This window comes from Melospiza georgiana, chromosome 6 (genome assembly GCF_028018845.1).
Source record: "Melospiza georgiana isolate bMelGeo1 chromosome 6, bMelGeo1.pri, whole genome shotgun sequence".
In the NCBI taxonomy this organism is placed as follows: domain Eukaryota; kingdom Metazoa; phylum Chordata; class Aves; order Passeriformes; family Passerellidae; genus Melospiza; species Melospiza georgiana.
In genome coordinates, this window is record NC_080435.1 from 35,788,935 (window position 1) to 35,811,759 (window position 22,825).

The 22,825-nt window shown below is 37.3% G+C and overlaps 1 protein-coding gene across 2 annotated transcripts in view; it reads right to left on the reverse strand.

Annotated features, from left to right (window-relative positions):
• NOVA1 (NOVA alternative splicing regulator 1) overlaps window positions 1–22,513 on the reverse strand; it is a 139,202-nt gene extending 116,689 nt beyond the window's left edge. Inside the window, exons 1-2 of one of the 2 annotated variants that reach the window (XM_058026094.1) lie at window positions 21,774–22,513; window positions 19,714–19,857 (exon numbers count right to left, since the gene is read on the reverse strand). In XM_058026094.1, coding sequence (XP_057882077.1) covers window positions 19,714–19,857; window positions 21,774–21,909 — 280 coding nt within the window. In that variant the 5' untranslated portion in view covers window positions 21,910–22,513. The remainder of the gene's footprint in view (window positions 1–19,713; window positions 19,858–21,773) is intronic. The other variant, XM_058026093.1, reaches the window with a different exon arrangement.
• Window positions 22,514–22,825: the final 312 nt, after the last annotated feature.

Genomic DNA, 22,825 nt, shown 5'->3' on the forward strand with positions numbered 1-22,825 from the left:
ATTACATTTCAGAAATCAATCCAGTATAGCACTTGCATGAAAAATAAAGTTCACAGACCACTGAACAAGTACACACAAAGAGAGGAAAGAAAACTAGAATACAAGATGCCCACCAAGTGACGTGAAGCTCTCCACTTTGACTAGCAGCTTTATTCTAGGAAGTAAAATGCTGGTGTTAGAATGATAAAGAAAAACAGGTAAAACAAAGGTTAAATAGAGTGTGTTAAATTGATAAGATTTCTAGAAAAACAATACAGTTACAATATTCAAAGGTAGTTCTCCTCCACATCAATCATCAATGAAAAAAAATAGTTTCTTTTAAATGAAGTAAAGAGCTTTAGTTCTCTATATTTTAAAGTATCATCTATCATAACTGTCATTAAAATAGCTTTTAAATTCAGGCAAGATTAAATGACAGTCACAAAGTAACTGCACCCTTTTAGTATTTACTTATCCTGATTGCAAATTAAAACCTAAAAATTAACATAACTCCATAACACTTAAAAACACATGTGCTACACATATGTAGAGAGTAACTGGAAAGGTTTTATTAATTTTGTAGGTTGCTCAAAAAAACCACAAAATCACTCCCCTAACTTCTGATTCCATCTGAGACGTTTTCATGACAAAACTTATCAAACTCATTCTGTAAACTTTAATTTAGAAAAATGCCTTATAATGATGCTATTTGACATTTATTCATTTTCATGCAATGTCATATAAGAACACCAATTGGTATGTACATAAAACTTATCACATTCCTACACGAAGTTAATTCCAAAACTGTATTTGTCTTCTAAACAATGACTGGGGTAAACAGACTGTGCATAAACAGATTTTTATTCTGCATTTCTATCTGGGACAGTATATGGGAATCCTATGGGTTCCTACACAATCAGTCAAGAGACAGTAATTGTCTTCGGGAAGCGGGCAGAGATCAGGTTGTTGTCACAAAACCTAAAATACACTCAATCTCCCACTGCACACATTGTAAGGGAACCTTAAACTGTAAAATACTTTCAGCTGTAAAAATGGTATTACCATCACTTACAACAAAAATCTGTAAGAAATTAGAACAGACAAACTTTCTGTTATACACAGAAGTATCTATATTTAATAACCCCTCAGTTACAAATAAAGTAGAACTACGCATGCAACATAATCTGAAAAAAATTTATTAAAAATTTTATTACCAAATTCCTGTACTACAAAATTGTTGTTTCTATTTCAATATGAATTTTGTTTCTCTTATTCAGCTAAGCACAGAAATTTAGATTACTATAAAGCCATAGTCACTTAGTTTAAGCTGATCAAATAAAAGTTTAAGAAAAAAAATGACTGACCTCTACAAAAAAAGTACTGCTAACAAAAGCTACTTTAGAACAAAAATGTCTTTTATTTAGAAAAGTTAAATAATTCTTATATCTAAAATACTAATCCAGTCAAAAAGCTAAACATTTCCCTGATCCTCTGCTTTAATGAACCTCCCTATACTCCATTTGTCCTTTCACAAAATATCCTGATGTTGATTTCCTGAGATTCCAATTTAGAAGTTGGTAATTTTCACAAATCTTAAGCCAAGGAGTTTAGAATTCAAACAGCTGAGCATTGCTTGACTGAACTATTTGAACTGCTTTCTCTTTGCAGTTCCATTTTCTTGTCCTTTTTCTAGAAACCATAATCATTCAGGCAAACTCTGTGCATTACCAGGTGAACCATATTGCGAACAAGAAAAAGCAAAGATATGGAAGCGACAAATAAGTCATACCAGAACTCAAGAACAAAAAGGCAAGCTGTATCTTCTAACATAACACCACACTGCATATACATGGGCACATATCTCTCTCAAATAACCTAATTTTTACATTTGCACAGGCATGCAACGCCCATCCAAAATAAAAAGTTCTGCTCCTTTTTTATAACGATTACTATGGATACTGCTCAAAGCTTTATTTTGAAACTTGCTGAGACTGAGCTAGAGAAAGAGCTATTTCATCCCATGAGAGTCTTATTAAATGGGACCAAATTTTTAGAGTTAAAAAGCCACCCCTTTGATTTCTTGCCTGCCTTTGCAAAGGCAGTGCAACAAATCAAAACCCATCTCCTCGCACGCTCTATGTCACCAAGGCAGTGGCACAGTAGTACCACAACAGAATCACCCAGAGCCCATAGATTACCTATAGTCAATGACAGTACAAGACCTGAAGGAGGCAAAACTCTTAAACATGTGATCCTCTCCTCAGCAATCTGCTCATACTCAACTCTGGTAACATTTAATTACAAGATTAAAACCCCATATCCACAGCCTTTTCACCTACCACAGAGGTAAACAGGAAAGTGAACATCTGATGCCCTCCAACTACTTGAGTCTAAGTTTCACTGTTGCAGTTTAGGCTTGGGGTGGGGAGGTGGTGAGACCATTGATCACCTTTTCCATAGACAAATATTTATTACAATTAGAAAACCACAAATTGAAGCACAGAAAGGAAACCAGCTTTAAAATGGCTGAGGAGCATACAGAACATGAACAAAAATATAACCACAATACCACACAAAATAGTAGAAAGTATAGTTGATTTAAAGGTAACGGTGAACAGTCTAGAATGCCATGCTTAATTTCAACACAGTTTTCATTATCAAACTGATGTTCAACTCACACATTATTAATTTATGAACTTGATCAGATATTCATGTGACACCCCACTCACAGTCACTTGACTTTTAAATCAGAACTTCTCAAAGCTAAAAAGTTACCTTAACACTACTTCTTTTTGTGAAAGGAACCACGCATTTCATGAAAAAAGGCTGAGAGCAAATCCCAGCGCTAATGAAGCCCTGCAATTTCTGAAGTTCCTACCTGTCTTTAAAAAGTCTTTCATAGAGTGGGGTTATGAATGATAGCTACCTGCAATAAGCTGGAATTGGACTTAATGACCCAAAAAGTATGACTGCAGAGTATCATGTTGTGTTAATAGTTCTGTCAAAAAAGGACAGCAATTCTTACTTTTAAACTTCATTCTCTTATGAAGGAAAAAGATATTTCCCCTTTCCTTTGCTATCAAAATCTCACCTTCCCACAAGCTTGTTTGAATAGTCTCATATAAACAGGCACTAAGCTTACAGGGCACATTTTCCTTTGTCACCCTTATCCTTTTTTTATTTAGGACATCTCTTCAGTGAGTAAAGAGGTTTCAGACCTTTTCCACTGTGTTTCTCTTGTGGAGGAGCTTGGAACTGGCAGCATCACCCCAGTTTTGGGGAGTGTGGAAGACATTAAAAGGGTAACGATTATGAGATTTTATGGATTTGTCTGCAAAGGCAACAGAAAAATGGAGTCCCTAAACTACAAAGTCCATTCCACACCTATTTTTTAACGTTTCACCTGAATTTCCTTCCCAAAAGATCTCTCACTATTGCTTTCTAAACTATGCTCCTTTTGCATACCCAGCCTAGAACCAGACCAACAATGTCTGTAGAGGAAAACAGATGAGGATCTAATCAGCCCCAAAAGCAGTAAATTGAATTAATTTTTGCAACTCTTAGTAATTGCCAGTATGTAAAGACAAAATTGAGTGAAGTTGTGGGTGTGTCTCTCAACCTTCTTGTACATTTTTAGAAAGGCAAAATATTTGCACTACACAAAAAGAATAATAATCCTTGTGCTGGGCTTTATCCTGTCCAGCAGATAAAGCTCACCACAATGCTGCTCACCCACTCTCCCAGCAGAACAGGGGAAGAAAATACTAAGAGCAAACCAAGGAAAATCATGGGTCAAGATAAAAATATTACAGAAAGTAAATGAAAATAGGAAGAAAATAAAAAACCCACAAAAAAGGCAGAAAGGGCCTTGGGGTTGCTGGTCAGCTGAACATGAGCCTGTGCATGCCCAGGTGACCAAGAAAACCAATGACATCCTGGCTTGCAACAGCAGGGCCAGGGAAGCGATCATTTCCCCGTACTCAGCATTTGGCAAGGCTGCACCTCAAATCTTGTGCTCAGTTTTGGGCCCCTCACTACACAAAAGGCACGGAGTGGCTGGAGGGTGTCCAGAGAAGGGCAAAAGAGCTGGTGAAGGGTCTGGAACAAAGTCTTATGAAGAACAACTGAGTTTGCTGTGGCTGTTAAGCCTGGAGAAGCAGCAGCTCAGGGGAGACCTTAGAGCTCTCTACAACTGCCTGAAAGCAGGTTGCAGCCAGGTGGGGATTGGCCTCTTCTCCCAGGCATCTATATTGACAGGATAAGAGGAAATGGCCTCAAGCTGCACCCAGGCAGGTTAAGATTAGATATCGGGAAAAAATTCTTCACAGAAAGGGTGTTAAGCACTGGAATGGACTGCCCAGAGGAGTGGTGGAATAACTCTCCCTCCAAGTGTTTGAAAAATGTGGGAATGGCACTTTAGGACATGGCTTGATGGTGAACATGGTGGTGCTGCTAGTGGGACGACAGTTGGACTTAAGTGTTTTTCAACCCTTATGACTCTGTGACTCAAACAGGGGATGCAAAGGCAATCACCAGTGTCCCCAGGCAGATCATCTCCCAGCCTCACTCTGAGCAAAACACTAGCTGAACACTCCATTTTCTCTTCTTTTGCGAGGACCTTGTATGGCATGGAGTAGCTTGAGATGGCTCAGGTTCTCCACCTGGCAACTTCTTTTTTTGCACACCCAGTCTCGTCACTGGGGAGTTGGGCAGAGTCACAAACAGCAGGCCCTGCCACCATGCAAACACTGCTCAGCAAGAGCTAAAACATGAGTGCATTGTCAACACTTTTTGGTTACAACTCTAAAACCTGGCACCATCCAAGCTGCTATGAAAAGGAAAATTTAACTCCATCTCAGGCACAGCCAGTTGTACTCAAGAGTCTTGCTCTCCTCCCTTGACTTTTCATGACCATATTCAGCTGCCCTATACAATCCACAGGTATGTGGATTTTAACCACCATTAACAATTCTCAAGCACTTAGGGCTAACAATATTTTTTACCCTAACAAAAAGGTGGGTAAGTTCTACATGAATGAAAAAAAAAGCTATATGGAAAAAACAGACCTTCCTTGTTTCCTGACTCCATATACTTCATAAGCAAAAAATGTGACCATCCATCCATACCAAATGTATCTTTATTTTAAAAAAATCTTAGAATTCTGAAGTAATTAGAAACACCTAAAATATTATGAGAAACATACACTAGTCAAAGATTCCATTAAAAATACAGCAGCCTATAACTTTTAATTTATCAGAAACAGGCTTTTGCAAAGAAAAATGTCTGCTATCATTACCTACAGGTTTATCAGGGGGAATGAGCATAACAGAATTAACAGCTCTCAGCTGTAAAATTACTAATTCCAGTAATACAGTACATTAAACATGCCATTTGAGATATATGCCAACTTAAACTACCACATATGGCATACTATCTAATTATCACAGTTTGTGTTTTCATATGCAGAGCTGTTCTAGTTTTTAAACAATGTGTCAAAAATGCAGTTTTTTCTGAAAACAGAAAATGCTATCTTTTTATAATACCAGTAGGTCAATATTGCAATTTTAACACACACAAGTTAAAAGAAAAATTAAAAGAGAAAAAAAATGCATTGGAACAAGTCTCTGATGTTTCAGAATTGCTCTTAACTTTCCTATTATTAAAATATTGGGGTGAAAAATTAATTTTAAATTTTTAAGAAAATGTTTATCTAAAAGGGTATTTTCAATTTTTTCTTCCTTTCAACTCTCTAATTCACCTATTGACACACTAAGTCTTAACTGACAATAAACAGACAAAACAATCAAGTTAGTCATTGCCCCAGTTTTGAATGTGAATAAAAAATACTGTGAAACAGCACGTGTACAGACATCAGTTGCAGTCAAGACAGACATCACTTGTGTTCCTTCATGTGCAATTTGACCTCACTCAGAACAATTGCTAGTGCAGAATCATGCATTCTAATTGCAGTTTAGTACAAATCATGCCCTAAAATATTTGATTTCAGATTCCCCAGCTGGTGCTTCATGTCACTTCAGCTGTTCAGAGGGATTTTTTTTAATGTTTCTTTGTGCAAATAAGTAAAGAGCTCACACATAATTACCACGAAACATTATATAATCTTAATCTTTCCTTTTCCAACTCAAACAGGACCATGTATTTTTAGACAATAAAAATCAAAATGTGCTAACAGCCAGCACCTTAATAGACAAATAACTTTGCAGCAGCCATTCCAAATACTTTTGTTTCTTGTCCCAGAGTAAAAAATAAAGGTATGCGACTCAGTCATCAAATGCCTTTTCCACTGTCTCCCTTAGTTCTCACAAACTGTAGGTGGTGTATTTGATAATTTCAACAGAAAGCAGATAATATCAAGACACCTTTGAACATACTGTCTTACTCTAAAAAACAGATTACATCACAAACACGAGAGTAATTATACATACAAGAATCTAATTAAATGTGCCTCCCCAATTTTATCCAGTTTGAAATGAGCATAAAGTCCTTGAACCTGCAATTACCTTTACAAAAGGTTTCTATTAAGCTCGAATTTTAACACATGCAAAAATGATTTTCAATTTTTTTTCTGAAATAATTTGAAAGGCATTAGAATCTGAACACAAGATATTTTAGGTTCCTATTTTCAATAAACAAATAAGGACAATATTATTAAAAGTATAAAGACTTGTGTAAACAACCGTACTACACAGAATATGGGAAAACCTTAAGTATTTAAATTTTCTTCATGACAAGCTGGAAGGTGAATAGACTTGATTTCTTCCATATATAATTCAAGTCTTCCCCAATAAAAAGTCCAAATAATCTTTCTAAAACATGAGTCAAAACACTTTATGTAATAATAACCAAAAATAGGGCAATTTGACTTCATAATTACTATTTTTAGCCAAAATGCAAATATATCCTTAGAGTTTATTTGTAGAAAGCTTTCCTGTGCCTTTTAGCATTTCCTATTAAAACTTTACAGAATCCTTCCCACTAATTGTTTAGATAATTTTTGATAATTTAGTCAGTTCCATAGTTCATAAATTTTGATTTATACCTTTCAAAGCTAAAATCAGTCAAGTACATCAAAATAAAAGACCAAAATTAGTAGTTGTAGCAAGAGCAAATATTTACAAATGGAAGGAGACTTTAGAAAAGGTTTACTTGGAAAGAATTTGTAACTGAATCTGGATTAGATCTAGCACTTCTTTTAAAATTGATCTTTTAGCAAGACTGGCATACACTATCATAAAGACAGTGTTTTTCTATATAGAATTACTGAAGAGATTTACAAATAGATTCAAGAGCCAATCTATACATAAAGATCAGAAAACCAGGCCATTTTGAAGCAAAGAATAAAAAACTCCAAAAAATTGTTGATTATATACACTAAATTTTTATCACTTGCTCTGCTTTTGGCATTAGTAAAGGGTTACATATGTGCACTAAAATTTAAAAGGAAGTTTTAAAACAGTGTAGCTTTCCTTGCAAAGGGACCATGAACTAAAAGAAAATACTATGAAACTCTTACACCAAAAGGGAAAATATGTATATTTAGCAAGTTCATACTGGCAATCTTTATAATATACCTATTTTTGATAAATATCTGAATATCTATTTATAAGTGAAAAGGCGCCCTACATTATCCTTACCAAAACACATGCATTATTCCTTTGTCCATAATTCCATTGACTATAATAGAATTGAATGTAGGAAGAAAGACACATCCAAACACAGATTCAAACACCTCTAGCCAGCTGACAAAAGTTCAATTATAATTGTTTGCAAGCCTAGAAAATGGTGAGAACACAACTCTTCTCAGGGGAAAAGGCAGCAGTAAATCTTAACTACCATAAATGAGCACCAGGGGGGAAAAAACCCACAAAAAAAGCCAAAACAAAACATCTGTCTGCTTCAAAGCAAAAGACAGAAGCCTTTTACCAAAAGACCTAAAGTAGAATCACACACTATATATATATATATATATATATATATATATATATATATATATATATATATATATATATATATATAATTCACTACTAATAATCTATGCCTATGTTTAAACACGCCACTTCAGGATTAAGCAGACTGGAGGTGTATTCCACCTTGCATAAATTCAATACTTACCTGAATTTAATGTTTGTATACAGAAACTGCTGGTATTATTACTGCCTTTGTACAAGTGTCTCCACTTACTCTTGTGGGAGGCAGCAGCAAATAGGAAAGAAATTATAATTTTCAGTCCTCATGCTTAAGAGATAAAAAATAATTTTTATTTCTTTTTGCTTAAGGTACTCGAACTTCAGCAGTGGAAAAAATGGAAGAACTGTACCTGGAGAACTGGAGAAATGCTCACCTCTAGGGGAATATTTGACCTCAAGCAAAACAAAGAATGGAAACAATTCATCAGGTTTTGATTGCATCCAAACATCTTCACCCCACCTAAAAACTGGAAATTTTACTTCTCTGAATTCATCAGTGATGGTTTCAATGGCAGAATTCCTATTCTGAAGAGCAAGTATAAAAGCAGCAGTAAAAAAACTATTCATGTTAAAATGCTTATTAAACAAACTACTCATTTTTCAGCATTTACAAATGCTGAACTACTACTACTAATTCAAATGATTTGTAGTAGGAAAACTTGGAGCTCCAAAAATAACTCAAAGACTAATAATTGAAATTAAATACTTATTCAGACAACCACTGACTTCCCCAAATAAGCAGCGCACACACACAATATCTTCTGGATTAAACACATATTTTTAACAATCTTCAGCATTCTAGCATGGCCCAGCCAGCAAGATTCCTCCATTTCCCCAGTGGAAGAGGGAAAACATTGGCAAAGTCTCATATTTTGAAGGTGGCACCACAAGTTAATTTCCAACTTTTCTAACTTTCTATATTTCTGAGAAACATCTATGCAGGAATCCAATATGAAATCCTTTTCTTTTGAGCAAAGGAGAAAGAAATGGGGGAAATTATAACCCGTTAGAATCCAGCATGTGAAAATACAGTGTGAAAACTACTGCACTCTAAAGGGATTAACACAAGAAAATTCTCTTAAAGCAGAGTGAAACTTTAGAAATTATTCAATATGGAATGATAAAATCTTCTCAAATTTTCCGAGATATACTACTCTTTCCCACTACATAGAGACTTACCTATGAGAATTCCAGAATACCTACAGATACACTTGTTTCTTTTTGAACTGGCATCAATCACTTCAAAGTATGCCTTGGTTTGTCAATAAACTGCATCACAATTCAGCACATCATTATTAATAGCACTATTTCCTCTAAATCAGCATTGCAACATCACACCTCTTTCTAGACTTACTGAAGTAGGTCATCCTAAAAATACAAAATTTCATATAGTTCCTGAAATACTTGTAGTTTTAAGCACACTTGACTTGAATATCAGATGGCCATCGTCAGCTTATCTGCACTCCCAAGTAACCATAGCTTGAAATATGAAAACCTTGTAACACAAAACCAGTCCTACAAATATACACTAATTTACACCAAAAATCCTGTATGCCTCCTTAGGATCCTTAACAGGGAAAACCCATCCAAACTAAGATGCATGCTTATAAGTACCAAGAGCATTAAGACCACCCACTCTGAACTCCTATGCTTCAATACTTCACAGGAAAAAAAAAAGTCCTTGGTTATCTTAGGAGCCCATATAACTATATGCATACTTTTGAGGAAAAGTTCATCAAGTCTTACTGCAGGTGAAATATTGCAGCCCTTGGCAAATTTTTGTAATCACTTCCGAAATTTTGTACTGGGAGAAACAAGACACCCAAATCAGAACTAGTCAACCTAGTAAAAAGCAAAATTCTTAATAATAAACAACAAAAATCTTCAGACAGCCAATACGACATTGTGAAATTTTACAAGTAGAGACTTCTTTACAAAAGAAAACAAAGAATTTTGCACGAGATGAAACTTCACATGTTCCTGGACTAGTCAACATGGAAAGCATGGTAGCCCCTTATACACCATATGATTCAATTGAAAACTAGACAAAGTGAATAAATGAAGAGAAGCTTCTTTTTCTTCATTTTGAGCATATTCATGTGTGTTGGAAAAGGGAAATATCAAGGTACTGATTTTGCAATAATGGATGACTAGATTTTGTGTCCCTATGTCCGCACTAAAGGTTTCAGGAAGTGCTAAGCCAATAAAATGTGAAGGACAGAACTGAGCTACTTCTGAACATCCCAACTAACATTCTTTCAACCAGTAATTGCTATCAGACAAAAGAGCTGTTAGAAAAGATAATATAGAAACAATAGAATCTTGTTGTTACTAATCAACAAAGCACCATTTAAAAAACTGGAATAAAAACAAGCTAGTTATAAATGTCTTGCTTAATTCAAACACCGACCTTGTTACCACTATCCATTCTATGTCTCCCAGACTAGAGGGCATAAAAAATTTGCATAAACTGGAGGGGTTTGTTTTCCAAAGGTACAGGAAACCTAATTGGACAAATTAAATAGCTGCCCATTTAATTGATTTTCTACCATCAAGTGCATGCAAGACTAAAGTTCTGAGACTAGCAATTACACATATTTCTATGTACACTCAAATATTTTTAACACTCTGATTTCAAATCAGAGGAACCAATTTTTCCTTTTAAATTCTAGCTATTCAGGGAAAGAACCATCTTTCTAGCTATGAATCAATAAATAAAAAAAAATTATTCATTAATAATTCATTCATAATATATCATGTTGGCACTTACTAGAACAGCTAGTCATAGATGTATCCATACAGAACTTAAAAATCTTATAAAATTATAAAGTATGTGTTTTATTATTGTTAAAAGTAGTGCACATACTAGATGAGCACTTGGCATCACCAACATTAAAAAAAACACAAAAACATATATCCCTAAAAGGAATCTTTGTAAAGTTAATACTTCTTTTTCTTTCTTCTTTGAGTATTTTCCTATGCTGAAAATTATATGTTATTTGATGAAGACTAATCTCAACAAAAAACTGGCAGACTTCAGTGTACTGCCGTGCACAGTAAGAGAATCAAAAGTAGGAAATCATATTTTTGTAAGGGATTCCTGGGAAATGCAAATTTTGCTTTAGATTGACAGTCGCCAAGTGTTCACCTAATAACGTTAAGTAGAAGACATACAAAGAATGAAGTGTGCACACACATGCAAGGCAGAAAACAAACCCCATACATGTTCTACATCTAACACTTGCAACAAATCATTTTTATAAAGCTTTAAGGCATCCAGCAGCAGTGTTTCATTGCAGATCTCTGAAAAATCAGCACAGACAGAATGCTGGAAGACCCTCTCTTGTTCCACAGAAGTTTTCTTCAAATCCAAGTCATAACTCCACTAAAAAGCCACCTATTTCCCCTTTTTTTTTTTTTTTTTTGGTGTTCCTCAGGAAAATTGTTGGTAGACTGCCAGATTACAATAAAACATAAATATTCTATAACTCCAGCTCAATACTGCTGCCAAAACAGTATCCATGGCAGCACCTGAACTGCTGCTGCTGCTGCTTCTAGTTGTACTACAGACTACCCTACCTGCACTCTGGCACTCCCTAACACCAGATTACAGATGGGGACAAAACGTAAACCACTGTTAGATCAAGCACCAACACTGGCATATGGCCCAACTGGTCCTTCCTCCCCCTTCTCTCACAGCCATGACATTTCATAGCCCAACTCTTTTGGAATACACTCTGGTAACAGCTTTAATTTTGTAAGTACACTGGACGCTCAACAAAGCCAACTGAATGGACACATGCCATTTCCTACTTTTCCAGTGCAAGACCTAATATATATATTTCAATAATTCGTGTTATAAAAATAACAACTCCACCATTGTATATTCAGTTAAATATCTGTAATTTTTCATGTGCAATTTAAAAGCCAGAATTTAGAACACACTGGGAAGATGATAAATTGCTGCTGCACCTGCTTATCTGGTTCTCTACAGCGATTTTTTCCCCCTATTGCCAATGAAGAATCTAAACAGGACTAAAGTCACTACTTGAGAATGAAAAAATATATACAAATCTTCCAAGAGCTTTGGAGGTGTGCACTATGGTTCTTCATTCAAGCAAACAGGTGCCACTCTATCAAGTGGGGGAAAATAGTACAAATGTGTGAAGCTCTTTATGTGGGAAATTACAAGAGAGTTAAATGGCACTGAGCAAGGCACAAAAAGTGCTTTTAAAATAGAAACAAGGGAACATGCAGAGAACCTCAGTATCTAATTTAATTAATGATTGAGAATGCAAAGGCTCCAACTGGTGAAACATTAGCAGCAGCCATGAATTTCACTGTAGTTCTGTATAACAAGTAATCTTACCTGAGTGATTCTCAAAAAAATGTCAACACATCGATTGTATTTTTCATCTGATCCTGTCAATGCTGAGATGACAGGCCCTGCAGGATGCAGTGAGAGATCAACGATGAAAAACAGATGTTTAGTCTTCTCAAAATCAAAACCTATAAGACCAGGTAAATATGAAATTTTGTCCAAGATTCATACTCCTTTATATCCAACAAACGCTAATGTTACATAATGTTACACTTTCACATACATAAGGTGACAAGAGTATCTCTCACTTACAAGGGATCTGACTCCAGGTCAATCATATCACCAATGTTATCTTTAAACCTGGTCCCTAACATACTGCTCTTTCAAGAGCTATCTGGTCACACAACTAGTTACTCACATCACCTCCATCAACCTAGGTTCATGCTCATCAACCTGGAAGAAAGGTTCTCCAACCTTCCACAAAGGAGACTTTATTTTGTCTGTCCATCAATTGTGCAGAACACTTAAACCTTACACAAATTTACTGCAATTCAGGAGTCAAGAAGAACAATAACTAGCTCAAGCAAAGAGTGATAAATCCATACTCAAAGGCTACAAAGCATGCTAGCATTGTACAGCTGGGATTTCCATAGATGCATCTCCAAAGATTGCCTTAAACTGACATTTCAATCACATAAGTTCTTGCAAAGGAATTGCAATGCTTAGCTATTATCAAGAGCAGCACACCTAATATGAAGTAAACTCCAGTAAGATTCAACCATAATTATCAATATGTTAGAGTGAAAACAAGATCATGGTGGATAGGAATTTAGATCTTGTGATTTTTATGTATTAAAATGTTTAATGTGTTTATCAAATACAGGGAAAATTTAAAGCAGAGTATTCTGAAAATCCTTTCTCTATTTTCAATGAAAATACAAGCAATGTAGTTGATCTTTATAATGCCATGAATTATCTATCACAAGTTGGGATGGAGAAACCCCAAAATCAAAACAAAAATGGGATGGAACACAAATCTGTACTGGAACACTTATGAAATCTCTAGGTTATACTATAATTTGAGATTTCCTCTGGGAGAAAAAAAATTACTCTGAATACCAGCGTGAATTGTAAGGAACCTCCTATTTTCCTAAAGCTATGTCATGCAGTCAGAATGATGACAGTCATATATCAACAGTAAATTAAAAACCTTGCACATGCACAGCACTCTAATTGATTCCATTTGACAACATCAAATTCCAACTCTCCATGTTTCCATACTACTAGAAGTCCTTAACCACAAGACTGGGCTAAATAAAACAAGCATTAAGCATTCCCCACTACAGAATATAGTATACTACACCAGAAATTCATACCAGACACAGTATAACTCTTTTCATTTACAGACAATAGCTGTTGCCAGAATAAGCAGAAATATTTTTACTAAATCCATTATAACCGTGACATTTCAAAAACACGTGCATCAGCTTCATTACTCAACAGATAAATCTGAGAAACAGGAAAAACATATTACAGTTTTAGATTGAAGTACATTAAGGATTTTATGCTAGTGTCAAACAAATGCAATTAGAAAAACCAAAAGGCCTACCTAGAAACATGGCCATCAATAAGAGTCAGAAAAGCAGCCTTCCAATTTCTAATATGCACTGCGTTTTGTACCGTGACACTGCAGCCTCGGAGGGTCAGATTAATTAAGATCAACAGCAGCTGCAGTGCAACGTGAGAAGCACACGGCCACAGCTCTCACCAGTCCAGCCCAATTACCTGCAGCATTCCAGCACTGGGAAACCACGATACTCCTCACCAAGTCATTCATTCCCACTGGCCTACCGATAAATGCTAAGAAAAAAATGAACTCAAAGAGGGACTGGAAAGCTGACTGCACTGCTGCAAGATGCAACAATGATATTTGCCAGCCAAATCTTTATAGAGGTTGCTTAACTTTATGTGAGAACCGTGTCCAAAGACAGAAATGTGATAACAACAAGGTGCAATCCCTCTTCCCCAACACTCTATGCTCCATTTCTGGAGGCCAGTCTGACAAATTCACTAAATCCAAGGTTTTCTTCCCTGGCCAAAAAAGCTACTGATCACTGACAAAAATTCTCTTGTCAGCTACTGAGGACAATATCTAAGCTAATGAAATTAACTAAAGAACAAACAAAGATCAAAGAGTACTTGAAAAAGACACTGCTTGGTACAGGTTGCATCCCTTATAAAAAGCAAGTATGTGTTTTGTTTATTGCACAAGGGAAAAGAGGAAAACAGGAGATTCAGACATTCTCTGTTTATATTTTTTTAAATATTATCTCTAACACCTATTCTCTATCAAAAATCCATTAAAACTTGGATCTACCTACAAAAAACTATTAAATTATTGTATGGAAGTTTGAAACTTCTTGAAAGGGAAAAACGTCTTGTTTATTTTTTTTTTAAATAGTAATTGCTTTACAGAAATCCTGACTTTATCAAAAAACAATGCTGTTACTAGAAGCATCTTCATCTACATAACCTTTCTAACCTACTAAAAATACTTCAGTTTTCAACCATATTGAAACCTAGATAAAACCAATCACAATGAAAATGCTGAAAATTTAAAACACAGCATTTCCATGACATAACAGCTGTCCTCAACCTATTCTTTTTATTTTGACAACAAAGTTAGTTGTTAGCCCGTGTCATTTATTCAAGTTAGACTAACCATTCCAAATCTGTCAGAAGTTCTTATAAACCTTTCTATGCAAGACAAAGACACAGCACTTTCTTGCAAACCAAAGCCATTTACTATGTCAAAGTTGATTTACTCATTAACATGAATAAGTCCCTACAGGTAGAAAAAAATGAGTGCCAAATTTCTACTTTAACTTCTCAAAATTTCTCTAAGCCTACCAAATTACCATCGGCTAAATGACAGTACATAGATATGTAACAATCTCAAGATGCTACTAAGTTACATAGTCAGTTTCAGCTTCCTTTTAAATGCAAAATACTACAGATCTGCTGGCTAACAAGCTAACTTTTTTTTTTATTCCGTTTCTGTAACCAGGCAACAGACAACTGTCCAACTGAGAATTATCCCTCTGAACAGCTGGCAATCAACACTTGGGAGTTTTTGGTGGTTGGTGTCTTTTTTTCTAAACTAGTAAAAAGATCAGTGATTACTTTAAAAATCTATACAGCTCTAGATTCCACCTCTGAAATCTCTACTCAATATTTAGTAATTTCCTCAGTCCCATTATCCCTGAATTAATACATGTGTTTGCATCAGAATCTAAAAATCTTAGATATATACTTATGTAGTATCTAATTAGCTAATGTCAACATTTCAAGAAAAAAAGTAGGATCAAGAAAAAAAATGAAATGCATTTATTGATGTATGACAAAGCCCTTCAAGGAACCAGCACAACAGACAGGTATTAACTAAAGCCATTCTTGCTTCTAACACCACTACTCTTTTCCATAGCTGAAAAAGCAGTATTTCACTTCAACATTATTTCAAGCATTGATTTTTTTAAAACATTTCTTTCCTTACTAGAATTTTTTATTTTTAAGAGTTACCAATTAACATGATAATCGCTATTTCTATAAAGGAAATAATAATGGAGAGCTAAGCTTGATATATTACACCTTTCTCCTTCCTCGCAGTTTATAGGAGTAATGATGCTATAAGATTATTAATTATAAATTCCTGTAACTTAATGTGTTACTTATACATTCAATGTTTTTGAAAGGTCTTTGTCAGAATAAGAGTTTTCAGAAGGGCACTGACATTATGATAGTCTAATCATAATAGTTATGATAGCTAATAGATAGCCAATCTCCCATAACACATGAACGATTCAAAAAAATCTGATATTTAAACAGAAAACATTTAAAAACAGGAGTCCCTTGGTAGAATCACAAAACAGCCACACATTACTTCATGCACTGTCTGCATGAATAGGAGAGGAAACTCCCACCTTTTATATTCTCCAAACATTGATATAATTACTGACTAGAAATCTGCTATAAGATCAACACATCTAATATGTTGCTAAAACCAGTAAAATCTTATCCCCCATTTAATTATTCTTTGATTAATCTCTGCTCCTGATATGTTTTCATTTAAGTACACCTACGACATCATATTCCAATAAATTGAAAAACACTGACCAAGTTCAAATTCACTCAAGCACCAAGTTCAGATCAGGCAAGATCCTGTTGCAAGATCAACAACACGATGTGATGTAACATAATTTTGTGCATGTGTGTGCATTTGTGAGACCGGGGCGGGAACGCAGAGAGGGAGGGACAGGGAGAGAGTCTGTGCACGAGAGAGAAAGAGAGAGTGCACGGCAGCATTCACAAGGGAGAAATATACATGGCCTGAGCGGCTTTGAGTCCTGTGCTCACTAAAATGCAGAATGAGAAACACATAAGCAATGACAGTTTCAGACAACAGAAATCATCTGTCTTCTATTATTCAAAAAAAACATACATTATAATAGCTTCAAAGAATAGCCACTTTCTTTATCAAGTTGGCTAAATCTGTATTTAATTTTTGAACCAAAACCTAGTAAGTCAATACACACTGTACTTTCTATGCAGAAGGATCAGCACCATTTAGCTTAAAAGTAGGACATATTTTGCCATTTTATTTCTGCTAGTCTTGGGGGACATGCCTGAACAGAAAAGAATCAGAATATCCAAAGTCAAATTGCAGGAGTCCAGACAACAAGAAAAAATCAGCAGGTAACCTGAAAAGAGAACAATAAATTGCGCACTCAAAAATCAAACTGTAGTGGACAGTAATGTATTTGTATACTGCTTCCTATCTTGTAAACTAAAATGTTCAATGCAAAGCTGTTTTTTCTTTCAATTTCTTGTAATTAGAGCTGCCATATAATTCTTCAGTAATTATGTCACCTTTTGACGCACAAAATTAATTCCAACAGAAATCAGTCTGCATACTGAAGTCCTATATCACAGGGGGAAAAGAAAAAAACACTATTAGATCATAGGAACTACTCGTAACTTCTGTATTACAAGCACCTTCCTCCTTTCCAAACAGGAACTTACTCACTTTTCTACAACTTTTTGGAAATACAAAAAACTTTCATAGAAGCTTCAACAACACAACATTCCACAGAGAAACATACATTAAACATATTTGTAGTCACAAGCATCAGAGGTAAGGATCTATTAGGAAAACAGCAATTGTTTAAAAAACTTTATAAGAAAAATATATCATAGCTTCATCTTAGTTCTTTCATAAGGCTTGTATTCCCTAATGTTATACGAGCAAGAGAGGCTGGAAGAAACCCAAAAGCCATCAGCTCAAGGAATGACAGGACCTCTGAATATTCCATGGGCTGGTGGTCAGACGCAAACAGAAATACTAACAAGAGCTAGCCACGCTGGAATCCATTTCCCATCCCTACTCCATGCTTTAGCAGGTATCAGTCACCAACTTCCTGAAAACACTCACTTTGCATATGACACAACGTGGCTGCAAATTCAGGGCAGACTGAATAAAGTCGAACTGGAACTCTGTTTGCACCTGTTACTGTGAAAATGTTTGAGTGTCCCTGCCCTAGTTATTTATATTGTTGCTGCTGATTTTAAGAGAGAATATGTTTATGTCACAAATGTTTTTCTCATGTCGTTCTAGCTTGCGATTTTTTATTTTTCAAAGGTTCTTCTATTACTATTGCTGCATCTTTATAGTTTCCCACACACAAAAAAAAAAAAGTAGTTCTGACTTAATCCAAAAACAGAGGAACTATACTTGAGCACTGAACAAAAGATCTAATCTTTGGAGCATCCTTTCCAAGTGTAAATAAACTGTAGTAAAATGAAAAGGCTCATAATTTGCTATTTGGAATATTCTTCATAAACACCAATTTTCTGTAACATCCTTGCCTATCTGATAACCCCTCATGTATAATGCAGAAAATCTATTTCGTTTTCATCTATTGACAGTGAATTTAATTTACTATTGCAGCTCTTTACCCAGATTATGTTATTAATTCTGCAATCAGCCTCTTTAGAATGCTTTATTTCTTCCAGTAGTTTTCACAATTCTACATTGATTTTTTTTATCCTAACATACCTTTCAAAAAAGGATCATGTTTTTCCTACCTTCCTAAAAAAAAGTAAAAAAAAAGCTTCAAAAACAACAAGCACCAGTTCATAAGATGTAACTTCCAACAGAAAAAAAAAATCTACATTCAACACTTCAATCTCTGACTTTTAAGTATTATGAACTACATTCAATAAGGAGATGTACAACAGGTGCATTAGAATTTCCACATCAACAATCATATTGCTAAATAGACCAAAATATCTCTGTTAATGAAAAGTTATCCACCTCTGCCTGACTGTAAAGTCAGAGAACAGGAAAGCTAAATGCTCCAACATTTGTGCCCTGTTTACATCCATACCAACTGCCTTTGCTAGTTTGTAGAATTCACTCTTGCTGAAATAGAGCAAATGCAAAGCAGCTCTTATTTTCCAAAAGAAAAAAGTCAGCAACAGCTAGTCAGCTCAAGTCTAAACCACCAGTTACTCTTCAAAAATAACAAAATCAAACCACAAAAGTGTCAGCTACGTTATTTTGCATCAGTTTTTAGAAAGTTCTCTAGAGCAAAGTTCAATTACAGAATGCTAATTTGTTCATCTTTTGGAAAAACTCCCCAATTATTGAACTGCAGAAGGTAAATCTTGTCTATCATTACATAAGACTCCCTCTTCAGAAATCTTATAAAGGAGGAATGCTAATTCAGGTATTTTTTATTGTTATACTCAAATATTAAAAACTTTTCATGTGCATTAATACAGCTAATATAAAATGCTAATTTTTTTTATTCATCCAAAGTATTTCAGTTTTATAACAGAGCTTTCTTCCACCATCATGATAAACACAATATAAAGAATATCTAAAGAGCAGCACTTGTTCTCTTTACTTCACTCCAGAGCCAATGAGCAAAGCAGTGAAGCAGAAAGAAGGTACATAATGGATTTAAAGTAAATGGCCCATTCTTTACGAGGCAGTCTCTCATTTTTACTCATTCTAGCTTAATTGTCATTATAATGTCTGGAAACTTCAAACGAACAATTATCTTTACGCCACCTGTCACATTGGTGCCTAAAAGCTAGATTTTTTAAAAATAAAAAATAAAGCAGTCAGTGTTAATGAAAATAATCTTTTGCAGAAATACTGTAAATTACTTTAAACCTATTTCAAGCAGTTAGCATCCAGTTCAGTCCATTCCACAAGCCAAAACCGACAATTGCACTTTGAAATATACTTTTCTGAGACAATGCTTCCTGCTGCACTTGACCATCAATATATGAGACACACTGAAATGTACATACATGCCGGAGAACGTAAAAATAAAAGAATTGGCTAATTTTTGCACCTACCTGGATAAAAATCTTTGGATTTAGACAGCTTGATGGTGGCCCCAGTCTCTTTCTGCAACTGAACAATTGTCTGTCCTCCCTTCCCAATTATAGATCCAGCAGCATAACTAGGTATGAGGACCTTTAGAAAATACTGGCCATCCTCTGAAAAATTGAGATATGCATGGTTAATATGGGTTATAAGTTGTCATTTTTCCTTCCCAGACCCACAAATAAACAAAAGGTAAAATCTTTAAACTCCTCCACTAATTCATGCATTTATATCTAACCATTTGCGTCATTATACAAGACATGTTTAGGCTATGCCTTTGACAGTTTAAAATATCTACATTTATTCTAAGCAAAGAACCTACAGAGGCTCCTTAATTCAGTAAAGAATAATATTGCTATTATATTTCAAAGGTAGATTGCCTTGCTTTTTGTTTTTTTTTTTTTTTTTTTTTTTTTTTTTTTGCAATGGTAACCACAGCATGCAGAAATGATCAGACCCCTTTAAAAAAACTACAGCCCTGCATGAAAACGTGGGTAGTGACAACTACAACCTTGCTTGGAAATACTGCAAAAGAAATGACAAAACCAGGAAAGAACAAATTGTAAATTCTAATGGGTTATTTGTTTGTCATTAGCAAACACATGAGAACAGCAATTAGCTATTGCTTGCATTCTTCTTAAGTGAGCAAAACGACTACTCTGCTACCAAATAACCCACCCAAAACGTGGGGTTTTATTCCAAGCATTTCAGCCACTGCCAAGAAAACAACTCAACATGGTGAGGATGGAATCACTTGCCTAAGTAATCCTCATGTATTCCTTTAGCACTTCTTAAGTGACAATGATCTCTTTTAAGCTCATTAATTAAAGGACACTAAGAAGAATTTTTCCCAATTGATCAAAAGCCTAAGTCACTTATTTTAAATACACTTAAAAGGTGACAAGATAGACAATGCCAGTCCTCTACCCATCACCAGCACTAAAGCACACAATCAAAACAGGAAAAAATATATAGAATGAATGGAGGGGAGAAAGAAAAAAAGGATCCCAGTCTGATTTGGAAACTGCAAAATTTTCAGTACCCTCATGCCACAGCTAAATTCAGCTACACTGAAGTCTGAGGACGTTTCCATAACTGTCTCTGAAGAAGTGCAAGGCAACAGGGATACGCTGGTTCCCTAGACTTGTGTTCTCCCCAGCAATTATGACAATGTCCCATTGGCACGGATATCAAAATATCATGAAACGTGTTTCATAAAGTTGGTTCTTTGGGGTTATTTTTACCCCTAAGCAGAAGAAACGATCTAAGTTCACAATACTTCTCCTCCCTGAGACTACAGAGCGTCTCAGTTAGTGCCTGTGTGCGACAGTGGTGCCCACCCGTATAGCTGGGGAACCATGCACTACGTATAGCCAGACCACTGCTCTCAACATTGGGCAAATAAATTCACCTCTGCCTCGGTGCATTGTTATGACGACTCCAGTGCAAACGGATAAAGGAGATGCTGGTCCCGTTATAACTCATCTCCTCCAGGAACAGCAGGATGTTAACTAGCGAGTCCCCGCAGCCGAGGGGCGACTCCCCCCGCCACCAGCCAGCCCTCGCCCCCGGCTCGGCACGGCAAACACACGCCGTGTACGCGCTGACAATGGAAGTGAGGCCAAGGAGGAGGAAAACGCACGGCAAGGCTGAAATTCAACTTGCGACCCCGAGGATGTGGAAGGAGGGAAGAGCGTTTGCTGTCTCCTTCCAGCTGCCATTTATTGTCGCCCATCCTTAAAACGGGCGAGGGAGATAGCCGGGCTGCGGGAGCCCCTTGTGCTCCCTCCTCGCCTCCGTAGGGTCACGGCTGTGCAGCCCCAGCGTGGATATTAAATAAAAAGACTGGTAGATGCTGAAAACCGACGCCATTTTGATGAATGATAACATTAGAGAAATGGGAATCTTCGGGCGCGGGGGGGGGGGCTGGGGGATTGGAAGAGGCAGGCAGGCAGGTAGGGAAGCGGAGAGGTGGGTGGGTAGGGCGGGGGGGTGGGGGTGGGAGGGAGGTGACAGAGGATATACCCACCGCCCGTGTTGGTCCTCTTGGTGCTGCCGGCTTCAGGGGGGGCTTCAAGCGGTCTTTTCCGGGAGTCCGGCGGGTCCAGGTCTATGGGAACCCCGGTGTGGGTCCCGTTCTGCTGGATGGGAGCTGCCGCCATCATGTTTGCTGCTGCTCGGAGGAGAATTGTCTCTTCCCTTCTCTGGTGGGGGGGCAGGGAGGGAAGGGGGGAGGAGGAGGAGGAGGAGAAGGAAGGGGGTGGAGGAGGAGGAGGAGGGGAGGGGGCTTGTCCCGTTCTCTTGTCCTTTTCGAAAATGTAGAGCTAAGATCGGGATTGTCGAGGATGCTGCGCGCCTTGTTTATCTGGCACCCGGGGGGAGGGAAGGGAAAGGAGGGAGGGAATCGGGCAGGACTGGACTGGAGGAGCAGCTGCAGTGCAGTGTCAGGAGATGAGGAGAAGGGAGACAGGGGAACGAGGGGGGCGAGAGAGGGAAAAGAAAGGGGGAGAGGAGGGGAAAGAATGAAAAGAGTGAGACAGGAGGAGGAGAGGACAGAGTGAGTGGGAGAGGAGAGGAGGGGAGAGAGTGAGTGGGAGAGGAGGGGAGAGAGAACGAGTGAGACAGAATCGGTGGGAAGGGAGGGAGGGAAGAAGGGAGGGGGAGAAGGAGGGAGCGAGCGGTGTAAATGGTGGGCGAGGGAGAGTGTGGGAGATGATTCACGCTGTTTCTGAGCCCCCTTCCGCCCCTGCCCGCCCCAGTGCCGCGCCTGACGCTGCGGCTCAGCTGCCCGCCGCCGCTGCCGGGCTCCCGTGCCCTCCCTCGCTGTCGGGCTGGCGTGCCCGGGGGTGGAGAGGGGGATCGCTGCCGGGATGGCGCGGCGCTGCTCGCCTCTAGCCCCGGCACCGCGGGCGCCTGCCTGGGGCCGGGGCCGCCACCCTCGGCTGCACCGCACAAACCCTAAAGGCAGGATAGGTTACAGCCATGGGAGGGGGCACAAGGACGGGGGTGTACGAGGGCAGGCGGGGGGGTGGGGGTGATGGCGGGGGGGCGTGGGGGGGATGATAAAACAGAAGGGCGGGG